General features: G+C 45.6%; 1 protein-coding gene across 1 annotated transcript in view; it reads right to left on the reverse strand.

The window, feature by feature from the left end:
• Nucleotides 1–14,728, reverse strand: part of si:dkey-100n23.5 — a 44,833-nt gene that overhangs the window by 17,266 nt on the left and 12,839 nt on the right. The window contains exons 9-11 of the mRNA XM_063886965.1: nt 10,739–10,817; nt 7,332–7,379; nt 2,042–2,124 (exon numbers count right to left, since the gene is read on the reverse strand). Coding sequence (XP_063743035.1) covers nt 2,042–2,124; nt 7,332–7,379; nt 10,739–10,817 — 210 coding nt within the window. The remainder of the gene's footprint in view (nt 1–2,041; nt 2,125–7,331; nt 7,380–10,738; nt 10,818–14,728) is intronic.

Here is a 14,728-nt window from a genome sequence, read left to right on the forward strand (position 1 = left end):
GGGCCAAAAACAAGAGTGTGTTTGTGTGTGGGAGTGTCTGTGTATTAACGCAATGGATCAGGGCAGGAGGGAGCAAGAGAGAGAGAGAGAGAGAGAGAAAGAAAGAGAGAGCAGCAGGGAGAGATGTAGAGAAGGGTGGAGAGAAAGAGGGAGAGAGCGAGAGAGAGCTCTACCCAACGGCTTTAGCTGCTGCCCTGGGCCGTCTCTCTAAGCCCTGTTTAGGAGGCTTTGGAGCTCAGATAGAAATAATCCCCCACTCAGACACACACACACGATAGGCATGCACACACATAATAAAAATAAAAATGTGCACGTGCACACAAACACACGTGCGCTCGCACACACACACACACGCGCGGGAATGCTCACAAACAGACACACAAGTCGAGGCGAACAAACAAGTGCGCACACACGAGGCAACAAGCAGCGACAGCACATTCGCCTTGACACGAAACCAACCACCCGCCTACACACACGAGCAGAAACACACACACACACACACACACACACCGAGGCTGCTGCTTCCGCACGGCAGAGCACAGCGACATCAGCACGGCACCGTGACAAACACTTTACACACTCCAGCACTCAGCAGAGGGGAGGGATAGAAGGAGAGATTGGAGAAAGAGGGGAGGAGGACGAGGCGGAGGAGGATATGAGCCAGGGAGGGAGGTGAGTGAGCAGGGGAAGAGGGAGGGGAGGCTAACAAATTAATAGGAGCCGGAGATATACACAGCCAGCGCTGCGAACGGGGGAGGTGGAGAGGGAGGAGGTGGAGGACGACGACGACGAGAGAGCAATTCATTCCCTTTTTTTCTCCTCGTTCGCTCTCTGGAGGAAGGCTGCGCGAGCGAGCGTATTTGCTCAAGAGAAGGGAAGGAGGGGGGGAGAGAGAGGGCTTTGTGTGGCAGAGGAGAGGAAAGTGGAAGAGTAGGAGATATTTATTGTTATTTAGTTTTTTATAATAGAATTATATGAATTGATTATCAGCATTATCCTGCACAAACATCAATAACTCACCTTAACTTTTTATAGTTTCCTCAATTTAATACATTTTCTAGTTCATGTTCAAAAAATATATAGTTTTCCTTGTAAAAAAAACCTTCTTGGTTCAAAATGTTTATGAACTTACCGTTATATTCCAAATGTATATTTATGTTTAGCTGTCTAATTATACAAAGCTTTTTGCAATGCTGTCCTCATAGTCATGCTAATAAAGCTATTTGAATTGAATTGATTGTCGTGGCATCAAAACACAGAAGGAAGAGGTGAGGGAAAAAAGGGGGAAATAATGAAGACGTTTTGCACGTGAGGAAGAGGAAGAGAAAGTGACAGGGAGGGAAGGGGGTAGAGAGGAAAGGGAGGGAGCTGTTTTGGGGTTTGCACAGGATGCAGTTTGTCATCTTCATCAGCCGACAGTTGGGGGGAGGGAGGGAGGAGGGATGGAGAGGTGAAGGAGGAGAAGAGGGGGTGAGGTGACGGGGGGATGGGCGGTGTTTAAGCGGAGCCTTTGAGAGACGTTGACCCTGTAATTGACCTGTGTCTCCGCCTACATCGCCGGGGCGACAAGCAGAGCCGCTGCAGCTAATCACTTAGTAACCCTGACCTGTCAATCACACCGGGCTCCCCGTAGAGGAAGGGAGGGAGCGGCAGCAAATGAAAGAGGGGGAGAGAAAGAGAGAGAAGGGGGAGGAAGGGAGTGAAGGAGTAATAACAGCAGCGAGGTTATCATTTACTGGACTGCTCGCTTCCCTCAGCCGGTGAAGCCCTGGTTTTAAAAAAAAAGCCAATAAAATACTCTATGCCTCCAACACACTCACACACACAATCTCCTCGTGCTGCTATAGAGAGAGAGGCTTTCTGAGAGTTCGGATAAGAGGGAGCAAGAGAGGGGAGGCGGGTGAGGTAGGGAGGGGTGACGGGTTGAGAAGAGATAAGATAGCTGCACAGTGAAGCCAACATGCCAATAAAACAACAGAGTGCCAAATTGATGTGGGGTATAGGTGTGTGTGTGTGTGGGGGGGGGGGGGGTATGTGTTACCTGTTGATGAGGGGAAAGGTGGACACCAGCAGGTAAACGGAGGGATACCACTTCAACGGTTTGATCTCCTCAGCCAAGGAAACCTGGAGGAGAGAAAAGTGATACTGAGAAACGTAATACTCACATTAACACCCTTGTCTCTCAAAAAGCACACACACACACACACACACACACACACACACACACACACACACACACACACACACACACACACACACACACACACACACACACACACACACACACACACACACTTAACTGGAGGATCGTTGCACTGAGGCAAACAACAAAGGCCAATTAGATCCTAATAAAATATTAACCTGCTGATAATACGCAATATCCACACAGTTATGAGGAGAAACGGGGATTCCAATTAAACTGGAAGCCAATGCTTATGCCGTAATGTGGAGGGGGATGAATTCAATATCTGGCGGACGGGCGGGGAGGAAGACGGAGAGATGCGGCAGCAGCAGCAGCAGCAGCAGCTCTAAGCCGAGGAGGGGGAGAGCTTTTACAAGCCGTTATCTAATTCCCCGGGGAGGAGGACTCCTGCGCCCGGAAGAGGCTGAGAAGCGCGGCCCCTGGATCGATTTTCCGCGCTGTGCTGTTTTTCCCCCCTCCTCCTCCTCCCCCCTAAGGCTAGAGAGCAATAGCAGCGCAAAGCCTCCCGCTCTCTCTCTCTCTCTCGCTCTAACACACACACAGAAAGTCGAGGCCAGGAGGCAGGCCCACGAGCTCTGGTCTCTACCCCCACATGCTGGAAATTAATTACTCACCAGAAAGACCCCGAGGCGTGCAAGCTCTAACGCAGGCATTTTAAACAATTCAAATGAAAATCACGAGAGTCCCCCGGTGGTATTTCGTCGTGTGTGTGTGTGTGTGCCAAATAATAGAAGAATAGAATAGAGCCAAACATTCACCGTGTAACGTATACTGTCTGCGTGTGATCAACTGAACAGAGCTCGGTCATGTTTCCGTATCACAGACGGTTACAGCATAAACCCAAAGGCAAGCATTAAGCTTAGCCCTATCATCATGTTCGGGAGCTCTGACATCACCGGACATGTCAAGCTCTGCCTATTGTCATCTCAAGTGTGTGTGTTTGCCTGGTCCGTGTGTGTGTGGGATGATTGTGTCATTGGAAGAGAGGGAAAGGGCAAGCCCGGGAGCCTGAAGGATGCTAAGTGGAAAAGAAGATTTGTGGATGTGTGAGCCATTGTTGGTGTATTTCATCGGGGGGGGGGGGGGGGGGGGGGGGTGTGTTTTAAAGAAAGCACGGAGCCAGTCTCTCAGATGAGTATTCGGTGAGGTGTAGAGGCAGGCATTTGAGGAATTTCAATGCACTAGAGACAGGATGTGGAAAAGGAGGAGTGGAAGGAGGAGGAGGAGGAGCGCGGCTAAAGAGCCTGGTGTTTTTAATCACAGTCCTCCCGTGTCAGAGGCCCCGGCGCTGCTCGGGAAGCAGAGGGGAATGAAACCGTAATTATGTGCGGCGGGCACTGCGGTCCCAACGTTAATGACGCAAGCTAGATTACAGACGGTTATCGGGAGCAACCCATCCCCTTTACCACCCACTGTACTGCTCACCCTCACTCGGAGAAAAATACTCGTAACAGCGCCAGGTTTCAACGTCAAATTCAAGGACTTTTCAAACGAAGTATTTTTGGAGTGACAATGACAGAGTAGTGATTATCACAAGGGGTTTTTCATGATTCAATTTTATACATATAACCACATTTTTTAAAGTGACAAACTTGCCTCAAGAGGCTTTACAATTACACCCATGTGGGAGGATGTAATGCATTAAGTAATTTAGGAAAGAGATAGAGAGTGTAATAATAACTTTTACTTTTAGAAATAAGTAATTATACGACTACATATAATTGTTTTAACAACTTCTGTATCCAGCTTTCAAATGTTGTTTTTTTATTGTCTTGCCTTTATTGATTGCAAAGCTGAAGATAGACAGAAAAGCATGGAAGAGAGGGGAAAACATGCTCAAAAAATATTAATAAAAGGGGTAGGGGTATGCATTAATGACTCATTTTACACATGCGTTTGCTCTGCCAGGTACAAAAAAAGGATGACAAATTTTAATGACAAAAAAGGATCTTCCTGTTCTTATCTTCATTGCCTTTTTGCAAAGTCTGATACAAGTTGAGCAGTTTTCCTTTTCTCCAATATCCATTTTTAAGCCAACATGGACAAGAAGCCCTTTCGAAAATAGTAAATAAGGAGATTTAAACACCTACGATATTATGACAGCTAAGCAAACTCAGGGATGTGGTATGGTACAATAGAAAGCTCCAAAACAACTAAAAATGGCACATTTGGTGAGATTGTTCTAGCTGGAACTAAAAGCCCATATTTTAATTATTTTCCATAATCCTTAAAATACCTTGACAACCCAATTTGGTTTTCCAAAATCCAAAAACAAAGATTTTCAGGGACAGTTAAAACCCAAAAGCATCCTGTCAAGCAACCAGAAGTACTGCTGAGGACTTGGAGCAACACATACATGGCAGCTGGAAAGTGGATCCCTACAAAAGGAGTTGTGTGTGTTTTGTCAAAGCCACATGTTGTTCTTGAGAGCCCTTAAGAGACAAACCCAACTGTCCTTGCTGCTTACTCAGAGTAAAGGACTTCAGGATGTTGGTGACATGTAAAGTCAAAACTGGCACATAAATGACACACATGCAGAGGCAACAATCACTAAGAATCAAGGCTGCACATGCGAGCACACACGCACACACGCACACGCACACACACACACACACACACACACACACACACACACACACACACACACACACACACACACAAATAGACACCTCTCATTGTGACTCAAGGCAGAGCTTGTGTGGATCAGTAAACAAACACCCTGGGAAGATAACGAACAAGCAGCTCGCTGTTTGCTCAGCCAGCTTTGTTGCTACCCGACGGGACTGAGCTGCTGTGTGAGCAGTTGTGCAAATGTGTTTGAAAAAGGTGTGTGTGAGTGTGTGCGGCCTGACCTAAACACCCTCTCCTGAATATCCCCCATCGCTGACCTGCGCTGCTGCAAGACCTTGTGGTGTGTGTTTGTGTTCTCATGCATGACCGCAAACAAATTGCTCGGGACACACAGAGATGTGTCACAATCATGTGACTGACGGGCCTGATAACTGCCAACACTCGTTAAGTACGTCATCACTCCGGCCACACACACACACACACACACACACACACACACACACACACACACACACACACACACACACACACACACACACACACACACACACACACACACACACACACACACACACACACACACACACACACACACACACACACACACACACACACACACACACACACACACACACACACACACAGCGAGAGAGGGGGATGGTGCCGGGCTGAGTCAGAGAGAGAGAAAAAAGGGATTGAGCATGTCGGATGCAGAGAACCACATGTGTTACCACGCAAAAACTGTGTGTGTGTGTGTGTGTGTGTGTGTGTATATGTGTGTGTGTGTGTGTGTGTCCGGTGTCTTTGTGTACAGTAACAGAGAACATGTGAGGCGCAGAAGGAGGGGGATGTGGCAAAGTGAATAGAAATAACCAGAGCCAGCGGTCTTCAGAAACCCAGCAGGAATCGCTTTCTCTAGTTTACACCTGCTGCTACACACACACAGACACACACTCACACATACACATGAGCCAGGGCTCGCTGGCTTGGCAAGCACGATCGGGGAGGCTGTTGTTGTTGTTTTAAAGCATCGCAGCGCGTGCATAAACTCTCATAAATATTCATGCCCATGAACCTGGCCTGCTGCTTTATTCATGCTGGGTACGAGTACAAGAGTGAGAGAGAAGGAGGGAGGGAGGGAGGGAGGGAGGAAGAGAGAGAGAGAATATGAAAGAGAGGGGAGAAAAGGAAGAGAGCCCAAAGCAAAAGGCAGGGAGGAAAACAGAGGAAAACAAGGTGAGCTACTGGGAAAGAGAATTACGGGGAAACGGAGAGTCTGATAGAAACCACTGCTGACTTATTTACACTCTGTGCAACACATAGCAATTAGCCCAGATGAGCAGGGTGTGTGTGTGTGTGTGTGTGTGAGAATGTTGCTGACACACATTCATGCACACACACGTCACTTGTGAGGGTTACGCCAGTTCAGTGTGCAGTAATTACATCTGCCACTTAGGGGCAGCATCTACATAACCTTAACCCTAACCTGACCCCCCCCCCCCCACACACACACACACACCTCTCCCTACAGGGTGGAGGTGTAACACTAGAGCAAGGGAAGGAGGGTTGAGGTAACCTAAAGCAAGATTGCACCTTTCCAACTCTTCCTCAGTAACGCTGTGACTCTGATCACCTCTGTGGAGGAGGCTCTGGGAATTTCTTTACATTTTAATTATTGGTCATCTCCATATTCATGCACCGGGCGTGGGCAGGTAAGGGTGAGGTGTCTCGCTGGAGGACACTTGAACATAGTCTGTAGAATAGCCAGATGAAATGATGTAGACTAAAAGAACAAACACGTTCCAGAAACAGCGTTTTACAAGAAATCGTTTATGTTTTCCAGCAGTTTCGTACTGTGCCTCCATAAAGTGTAGGGACTTGTGCGAGACACATTTCAAACTAGAAGTTTAACATTCACACCCAACTCACAGCATGATGAGCCAGCTGTGTGGAGGTGAGAAAGTTCTCTCCCAGGCTTTCTATTTTTAATCCATCCATCCATCCTTTTCTGTTACTTTCCATGTGAACGATCATGTGCAACAATGTCTTCCAGGTGAGTCTGTGCAATAGTATCCCCAATTTTTAAGTGTTTTCAGATTTGAGGTGTAGTCTGTAAAAGCATAAGCCCACACGTGGGTTCATCATTTCAATGTAATATTAATTAATGACAACTAGCTTTCTACCTTCCTCCATTCCCTGATTTCTTTTCCCCATATGTCCTGTTTCTCAATCTGACTTCATTAGGTATTAATATATTTGGCAGGTAACTTTTCTAGTTCCTTTGTGTTTCAGTAAGGTCAGGAGCAAAACAGACAGGCACCTCAGCTCCAAAATTTAAAACACGTACGCATGCTCGCGCACCAACATTTAAATAAACATGCACAGGCACACACACACAGTGAGAGGCGTAGGTGTCATAAGGTCAAATTGCTCCCCGCTGTTTGACACCTACCAGCGTGCGAGCACAAAAGCTAATCCCGCACACACACTAATCCTCACGCTTGTGTGTATGCGTTGAGTGTGTGTTAAAAAATCTGACAATCGGACAGAGCTTTACCTTTCGTCTCTCTCTCTCCGGGTTGAAGGTTCCCAACCATGACTGCATCTGTGCATGAAAGACACACAATGGGAAGAAAAGGTGAGGGCAGCTCCTTTGGAAAACAACAAAAAGCAGAATAGCAATATGATGATTTTAACAAGTTGTTTTTTCCTAGAGAGTCACCTGAGGTTTAGAGGTGAACAAATATGACATTGGCTTTCACGCCAATCCTGAATCCCTCCATCTTATTACATCATCTCTGCAAAAATGGCCTAATTCACAGCAGAGTGCAGAGCTTAGATGCAGAGGGGAGCACTTAGACAGCTCCAAGCATTTCACAAAAAGATGGTACTGATCAGCTTCAGCGCACACAATATGACACGAGGAAGAAGATGAAAAGGCAAAAGGGTGCAGAGAAAAGAGGGACCTTTTTTGAATAAGTGCTAAAGAAAAAGGAAAAAGTGGAGCAAAACATGGCAGATCTGAGATCTCCGGAGAAAACGTGGGAACACTTTTCGCTCTTCCTCTGTCTCTCTCTCGGGGGAATGCAGGGAAAATGTCAACAGCCACGCGCAGGAAAACAGACACGCACACACCCGTGCACAAGACTAGGACTGGTAATGGTGGGATACGGGCGGGGGAGCCTTAGGAAACCAGAGGGTTTATGTAACCCAAGCCATCATAGAGAAATCTCTGGAGGCCCTGTGTGAGCTTCACACACAAAAAGAGGCAGCATGAACGCTTTGGCTAACAGCTCCTCTGTTCTGCAATTTATTAACTCAATGTTGCCATGGTTTCACCGCGCTGACGTGATTATCATTGTAAATCAATGCGTGACCGTGGTGTGTTTGTGCAGTGCAAGAACAAAAACAGCCATTTGGTCATTAGACTGAACTTGTTCCAGAGCACCACCTCCCCTCCAAATCAACAACCCCCGCTAAGAGGAATTTCATTAGGCTGCGGCCAGGTCTCCGGTGTGAGTACCTGCCGTTTTGTTGCAATCTCTTAAGGGCCGTGCCACCCCAAGTCGAGCAATTCAGACAGAAAGTGTTGATGCGTGAGGCTTATGCAGGAAGGACGTACACATCACATTCATAAAACAAACACAGCCCCACACACTCAGACCTCTCTGTCTCGCCTGATAATGACTCATTACTGTTCAAATCCTTTAGTTAGTATGAGCTCACACTGTCCCTCAGAATGTGTCCGTGTTCCTCTAAATAATCCTGTTGTAAACAGCTTGGACTTGGTAAACTAATGAGGTACGAAGTAGTATTCACCGGCAAACCTCCCCCTCTCCCCCGCCTGACTCTGGAAAGCAGAGAAACTTCTCCGTCCAGCTAACATCCCGCCTCTCTTCACTCAGCCTCCTCAGCTTTATCCCTTTTCCCGATGCGGCGCCACCTACCCTGCTTGCAAAGCTTTTGAAACTCTTTCAAGTGAGACAGCCTGCAGCTGAAAAGAGATAAGGCTTGAGCTCTTCATAAATATGATAGAGAAAGCAAAACGGCAGACTGAAGAGGGGGAAGAGACGCGGAAGGAAAATTATTGGGAACGGGAAACTGAGGGTGGATAAAGACAGAGACAGATGGAGCTGGAAAGGAAAAGAGAGGCAGAGAAAACAAGAAAGGTGGGAAACAGAGATACACAGAGACAGCAGGCTGACGGAGAGACGGCTGAATACTGTGAGCTGAATGAGTTATGAGACGTAGGTGGCAAAGCAGCTACATTCAATTCATCCTCTTTATCACATTCATGATAAAGAGCAGTGTAGTCTCTTTTCCCTTCCCCTCCCTTCAGCTACCTGCTGTCTGTCTCCGAAGCCATGTGTCTGCAGCCCGGCTATCTTTAAATCTGTCACACCCACCCGTCGCTGTCTCTCCAGCCCAAATAAAGAATACTAACATGCACGATTTACTTTTAATGTGAGACATAGTTTTACCTGATTCTCCGTTGCTTTTTTTGGTAAATCAAGAACCCACATACAAAGTGTTGTAGCTCGAGGCAGCCACCACCTTTCCACTGGCAGTACCGCCACACTGTGTGGTGTGTGTTGTCAGATGAGGGGAATTAAAGCTATGCAATCTTAAAGGAATGCTCCCTCTTTGCTTCTACTGTGCCCTTACAATTGAAAATAACACAGAGCTATGAAGAGGAGAGGAGAGCAATTAAGATGTAAACCAATAATTAAACTCATTATCGATACAGATGTGCTTTTATGAGAAGTTGGAACATGTGAAAGGTGGATATTTGGTAAAGGAATGAAAGCCAGCTATAGACTTTCAATTAGACTTTGATGCAACCCTTTGGTATGCAAGTCCAACAAAATAGAAATGTATTTTCTAAACTTTGAATGTTGAATTGCTTTAAAGATAATTAGAGGACTATCTATGCTTTTAGAAAAAACTAACGTACTGAGAAGCCATGGCGATTTATTCAAACAGCTTGTCTGCCCAACTGAAAAACCGAGTTTCATGATAAATGAATTACAGTCTTTATGTAATTCAGACTTCATGCCACTTTCATTTGACTTTTCTGACCAGGAATATTGCAAAGATGTGGTAACAACTCAGACGATGTCTTAGAGATTCCAGCTTTTGTTTTAACACAAATTTAAATGAGCCTTGGTCGAGGAATCTTGCGTAAGATCATAATGGCCAACGACTGCTTCTCTGTAACTGTTGTGCATAAAGACCTTGAATTTTTAAACAAACCCTAAGTTAATGAAACAAAACTTACAACCTGGCTTAACTACTGGCTTATTTCCAACCTTTTATGACTGTCTGAACTATTGTGTTTTTTCAAGAAACAACTTCCGATGCTCAGAAATTAAGCTAATACGCAAGTCCCAAAGCAAGTCAACAAATTTATAGTAAAAAAGAAGCCATGAAGCCGAGCAGTGTCCACCTTCTTTTTAACATGCAGATGGTGGCTAGCAGCTAGCAGTGCAAACATTTGCAACAATGCTGACAGCTCACAGTGTAAACCAAACAAAGAACAAAGAAGTCCGTACTACAACACACACAGAGGAAGAGTGCCTTCATTCGTTGCTCAGCCAGACATTCCTCCACTATATCTTTACGGTGCAAATAGATGTTTACTTCTATAATAATCTTCTGAGAATGAAATAAAAGAGCCTTAAAATGATTATTGACTATTGGAGTTGCACTGTTTTTGCTGCAATGCATGGAAAAATTGTCCACTCAAGCCAACTCCTAACCTTAATATCACATATCAGACACAGAAAATGATTTCAAGGGATTTTTCTAGACTCTTGTGAAAACACACAAACATCAAAGCTCTCTTGAGCAATCAGAAATGTCAGCTTTTACTAATGTCAATTTTTTAAAAGGTCACAATACACTTCAGGATTCAGTTAAACGGTCAGTGGACGGCTGCTGACTGCACGCGTGTTGAGCACTCACCCTCGCATTGGCCACGCAGATTATTCGGGCGTAGCAGCAGATCATCAGGAAGATGAGGCTGAACAACGGCACGTACCATCTGCAAACGCACAAACACGAACAGGTCGTAAAGAAACTATAAATGAGCAATGTTATACAGTGTTATTAAAAGAACTTTCCTGTTGGATTTTCTATGGGTTCCTTATAGTCCTGGATCAGGAGGAGGAGGTTCTGGATTACTCTTTTAGAATAAAGAAAATGTCAAATAAAGAAAAAAGAAAATTGGATTTAATTTGTTTCTAAACCACGAGTAGAGTGTCATATACCGTAATGGAACTGATACCTTGATAGGATGTAATAACATACTAGGTGTACAATGTATAGATATTACAGCCATCTAAACCGATTAGAGAAAAAAAAACATTTAATAAGATTTCCTTTGCGGCAATGCAATCTGAGAAGGACGTTATTGTTAGATATGATTTGGTTTGGACCCGGACAAGAGCGAGTTCTGATGTTTATGCAAAATCATTGTTAGTAAGCTCTTGTCAAATTACATCTTTGCAATCATCCCACAAGCACACGTTAAGGAACGTTTATATAAAAGGTAAGGCTGTTTAGGTGGTGTAATCTTTGCAACATTTTTAGCTGATTAATAGATAACACAGTTTGTGCATAAACAGCTAAGAGTAGAACAGGCCTGACTCAGCAAATCTGGGTCGTGCTGCACATAATTTCAGTAAGCAGATAGAGAAGCAAACAAAGAACAAAAGATAATGCCAGCCGAGACACTATACCGGAAATGTGTGACATTCCTACGGGATGAAGGGTTGACAATCAAGGGAGGTGCGGCGGAGAATAACATGTCAGGTATTTCTAAGTGAATGAAAGAGAGCGAGACGAGCGAGGAAAACAGTGGAGATGGATTTGTTGGAATGGCAGCCTTGTGTTATGTAACCTCTTGGGAGGTGATGTAAGCTCGAAGGAGTTTCAACCTCTCCCTGTTATCATGAAACGGGCCTTTGTCTCGCTTTGATAGACAGGTTCCTGGCCACCACGTCTCTGTTCAGCCTCAGTAACTCTGAGCAGTCGGGACCGTGCCGCGTGACACCAAAGACCTCCTGAGCACCTGGCACAGGCAGGCAGGCCGGCACCGGCCAAATGCACCTACGTGATAATCATATTAGATTGTGCAGAGGGAGGACATCAAAAGTTACCACAGGCTTGAACATGACCCAGAGGAAAACAAATGAATTCAAAGGAGTGAGAGTGAATTTTTGTCTGACCCATAAATACAGGCACACATCCTTTCAAAAGGAAAATGGATTGGGAATAAATGTCCAACAAAAAGTCCTTGACACGTGTGCTAAAAACGGCAACTTTAAGCAGGATCAAATATGCAAATAGTAGGTCCTTGGCCTAATTTAACTTCGTCCACACTTGTTTTTCCAGCCTGGGGGTCCAAAAAATCCTGTGTGGAATTAAACATTTATTGGCAGGGGATTCCGGGATGGTAGGTGTTTGTTTCGCAGCGGAAAACACGGGGAGGGAAAAGGCTGCTTTACACATCGTGTTCCTTTACGTCTTGTAGGGAACATCAATATACAAAGAACATCCTCTTTGTGTGTGTGTGTGTGTGTGTGTGTGTGTGTGTGTGTGTGTGTGTGTGTGTGTGTGTGTGTGTGTGTGTGTGTGTGTGTGTGTGTGTGTGTGTGTGTGTGTGTGTGTGTGTGTGTGTGCGTCCACGCAGGTTCAATAATGGCACGGGACAATGATGAAAGCGTTTCAGGGGAGACCTGCGCGAGCGTCACCTCGGTGTGATTTAATAACCCGCTCTCCGGAATAAACAGGGTCCAATTACGCCAGCGCACGTCCCGTTAATGATGGAGAGACGAGTGGGGGGGGGCTGGTGGAAAGGAGAAAGGAGGGGTGGCCTTTTTAACGATAGCGTGGGGGGGCTGCGAGGAGGAGAGAATGACGGGCGGCAGCTACAAAGTGCTCTAATTAGCATGATAATGATCTGCCATTAGAGTCCGCTGTGCTCTACAGCTGAGCACTACCCGGAGAGAGAGCGAGAGCAAGAGGGAGAGAAAGAGAATGAGCGGAGGGGAGAGAAGACTCTGAGCTGGCATGGGATGATAAAAGTGTAGACAGGAATAGAGGTCAGGACGGAAAAGGTGGATGGATGACGGCAGATTGTGGGTCAGGACCAGGAAGAGCAGAAATAAGAAAGAAGCATTGGCAGATTAAAAGACGGGGAGAGGGATAAGGTCACAGTGAGAATAAAAAGGAAAAGCAGAAAGAGGCAGCAGCCAGGAGAACGGCTATAGGGAAGGACGGAAAGAGGGATTTCAAGAGTGAGCAAGGATGGAAGCCTGAAACTGGCAGGAAGAAAGATCGTCACAAACAGATTCAATTTCTCCGCCTCGGCCTGGCCCTCCCTCCAGCAGCACTCTGAAGTGAAGAATGAGGCCTGGATGAAAGAAGCTTTAATTGAAGTGCTAGTAGGAGAACAGAGAACTGTAGGGAACCCGACTGTGCGGGTTAGCGCTTTACTTTGACAAACAAGATCCTACTGCTGAGAGAAAGATCACGATCTACCTGTTCAACCACTCAGACAGGGAGACACAAGCCCAGGGAGAGAGAGGGGGAGGAGACACACAGGCCAGGAAGAGCAGGTACAGGGCGTCACCTCATGCACTAATGCGAAAGTTAAAAGGAGAATAGATTGTAGCCATGCTGGTGACTCCGCTGAGGGTGTTGTACAGAGCTAAATGTTAGTTTCAAAAGGCTCACATTTGCAGTTTTACAGAGTTTCTACGAATTGCTTTGACAGTGCAGAGCAAAAACTGGAAACAAGGCAGTATAAAAGCAAAACGTGAAGCGGTAAAGGCAAAACAAAATCTGTTTATCAGCTATAATGTCTCATCTGAGGAGAGTGTTTGCATGCTTATATTAACTTATGAGCACTTAACACAAAGTACAGCAGCGACTGACTCAAACATTGTTTTGTCGATATTTTGTCATAAATATAGAACATGTTAAGAATTTAACCTGGTGATAGCACTGAATGTAAAGGACAGGGATAATTCAAGTTATTACAATCTCATCCGAGAGGAATTTAAATGTGTGACCCAAATTTCACAGCAATCCATCTATTCCTGTCACCTCCATACTTTGAATTATCTAGTAAAAAGTTTGGAGTTCTCCATAACATTGTCTTTTTTAAAAAATATACAGTAGCCTATGGGAACCATGAACATCTACATAAACATAGATTTTATAATGTTTCACTCTTCATTCAGCCTCTAGGTTACATGAATATATGTAATACATGTCATGGAAATCCATCAAATAGTTGCTAAAACATGCAACTAAAAAACCACAATCCCAACCGTATGGTGTTGCTAGAGGAAAAGTCATAATTCACCAAAGTAGTAAGGATTCATCCTCTGTGGAGTACGAATGTATGTGCAACATTTCCTGACAATCCATCCAATTCATGTTGAGATATTTCAATCAGGACCAACGTGGTGAGCGTTATTTGGTCAGTTTTTCGTTGTCTGACTGCAGCCCATGATACACACCGATGGGGACCTCAGAGCAGTGACTCAGCTACGCTTGAGTGCTTCCAATTGCTGACTCAACCCCTGAAATTCTGCACCTCCGTCACTAAAACGCTGTCCTCTGCTTTTCATTCTCCTTCCACTTTCATCCCCTCTCACACCGTCCTCCTCCTCTGAGCCTCCCCCGCCTGCTCTGTCCTGTCTGCGCTGCTTCGCTGAGCTCTGATGAAGACACACTACGGGGCGTGGGCAGAGACGAGGGCAATCTATTTCTCTCACTCTCACTCTCCCTCCCGTCCTGCCATGCCGCCCCTCTTCCCTTCCCCTGTTGAGTAATACCCTGTGTCTCTAACTGTACCCCGTATGTCTCCCCTCCCACCTTTAATACTCAAACCTCTCTTGTGCTTTTACCCAGCGAGCTGTCAGCAGGGTGTGTGTGTGAGTG

The sequence above is a fragment of the Eleginops maclovinus genome, chromosome 7 (genome assembly GCF_036324505.1).
Source record: "Eleginops maclovinus isolate JMC-PN-2008 ecotype Puerto Natales chromosome 7, JC_Emac_rtc_rv5, whole genome shotgun sequence".
Taxonomy (NCBI): domain Eukaryota; kingdom Metazoa; phylum Chordata; class Actinopteri; order Perciformes; family Eleginopidae; genus Eleginops; species Eleginops maclovinus.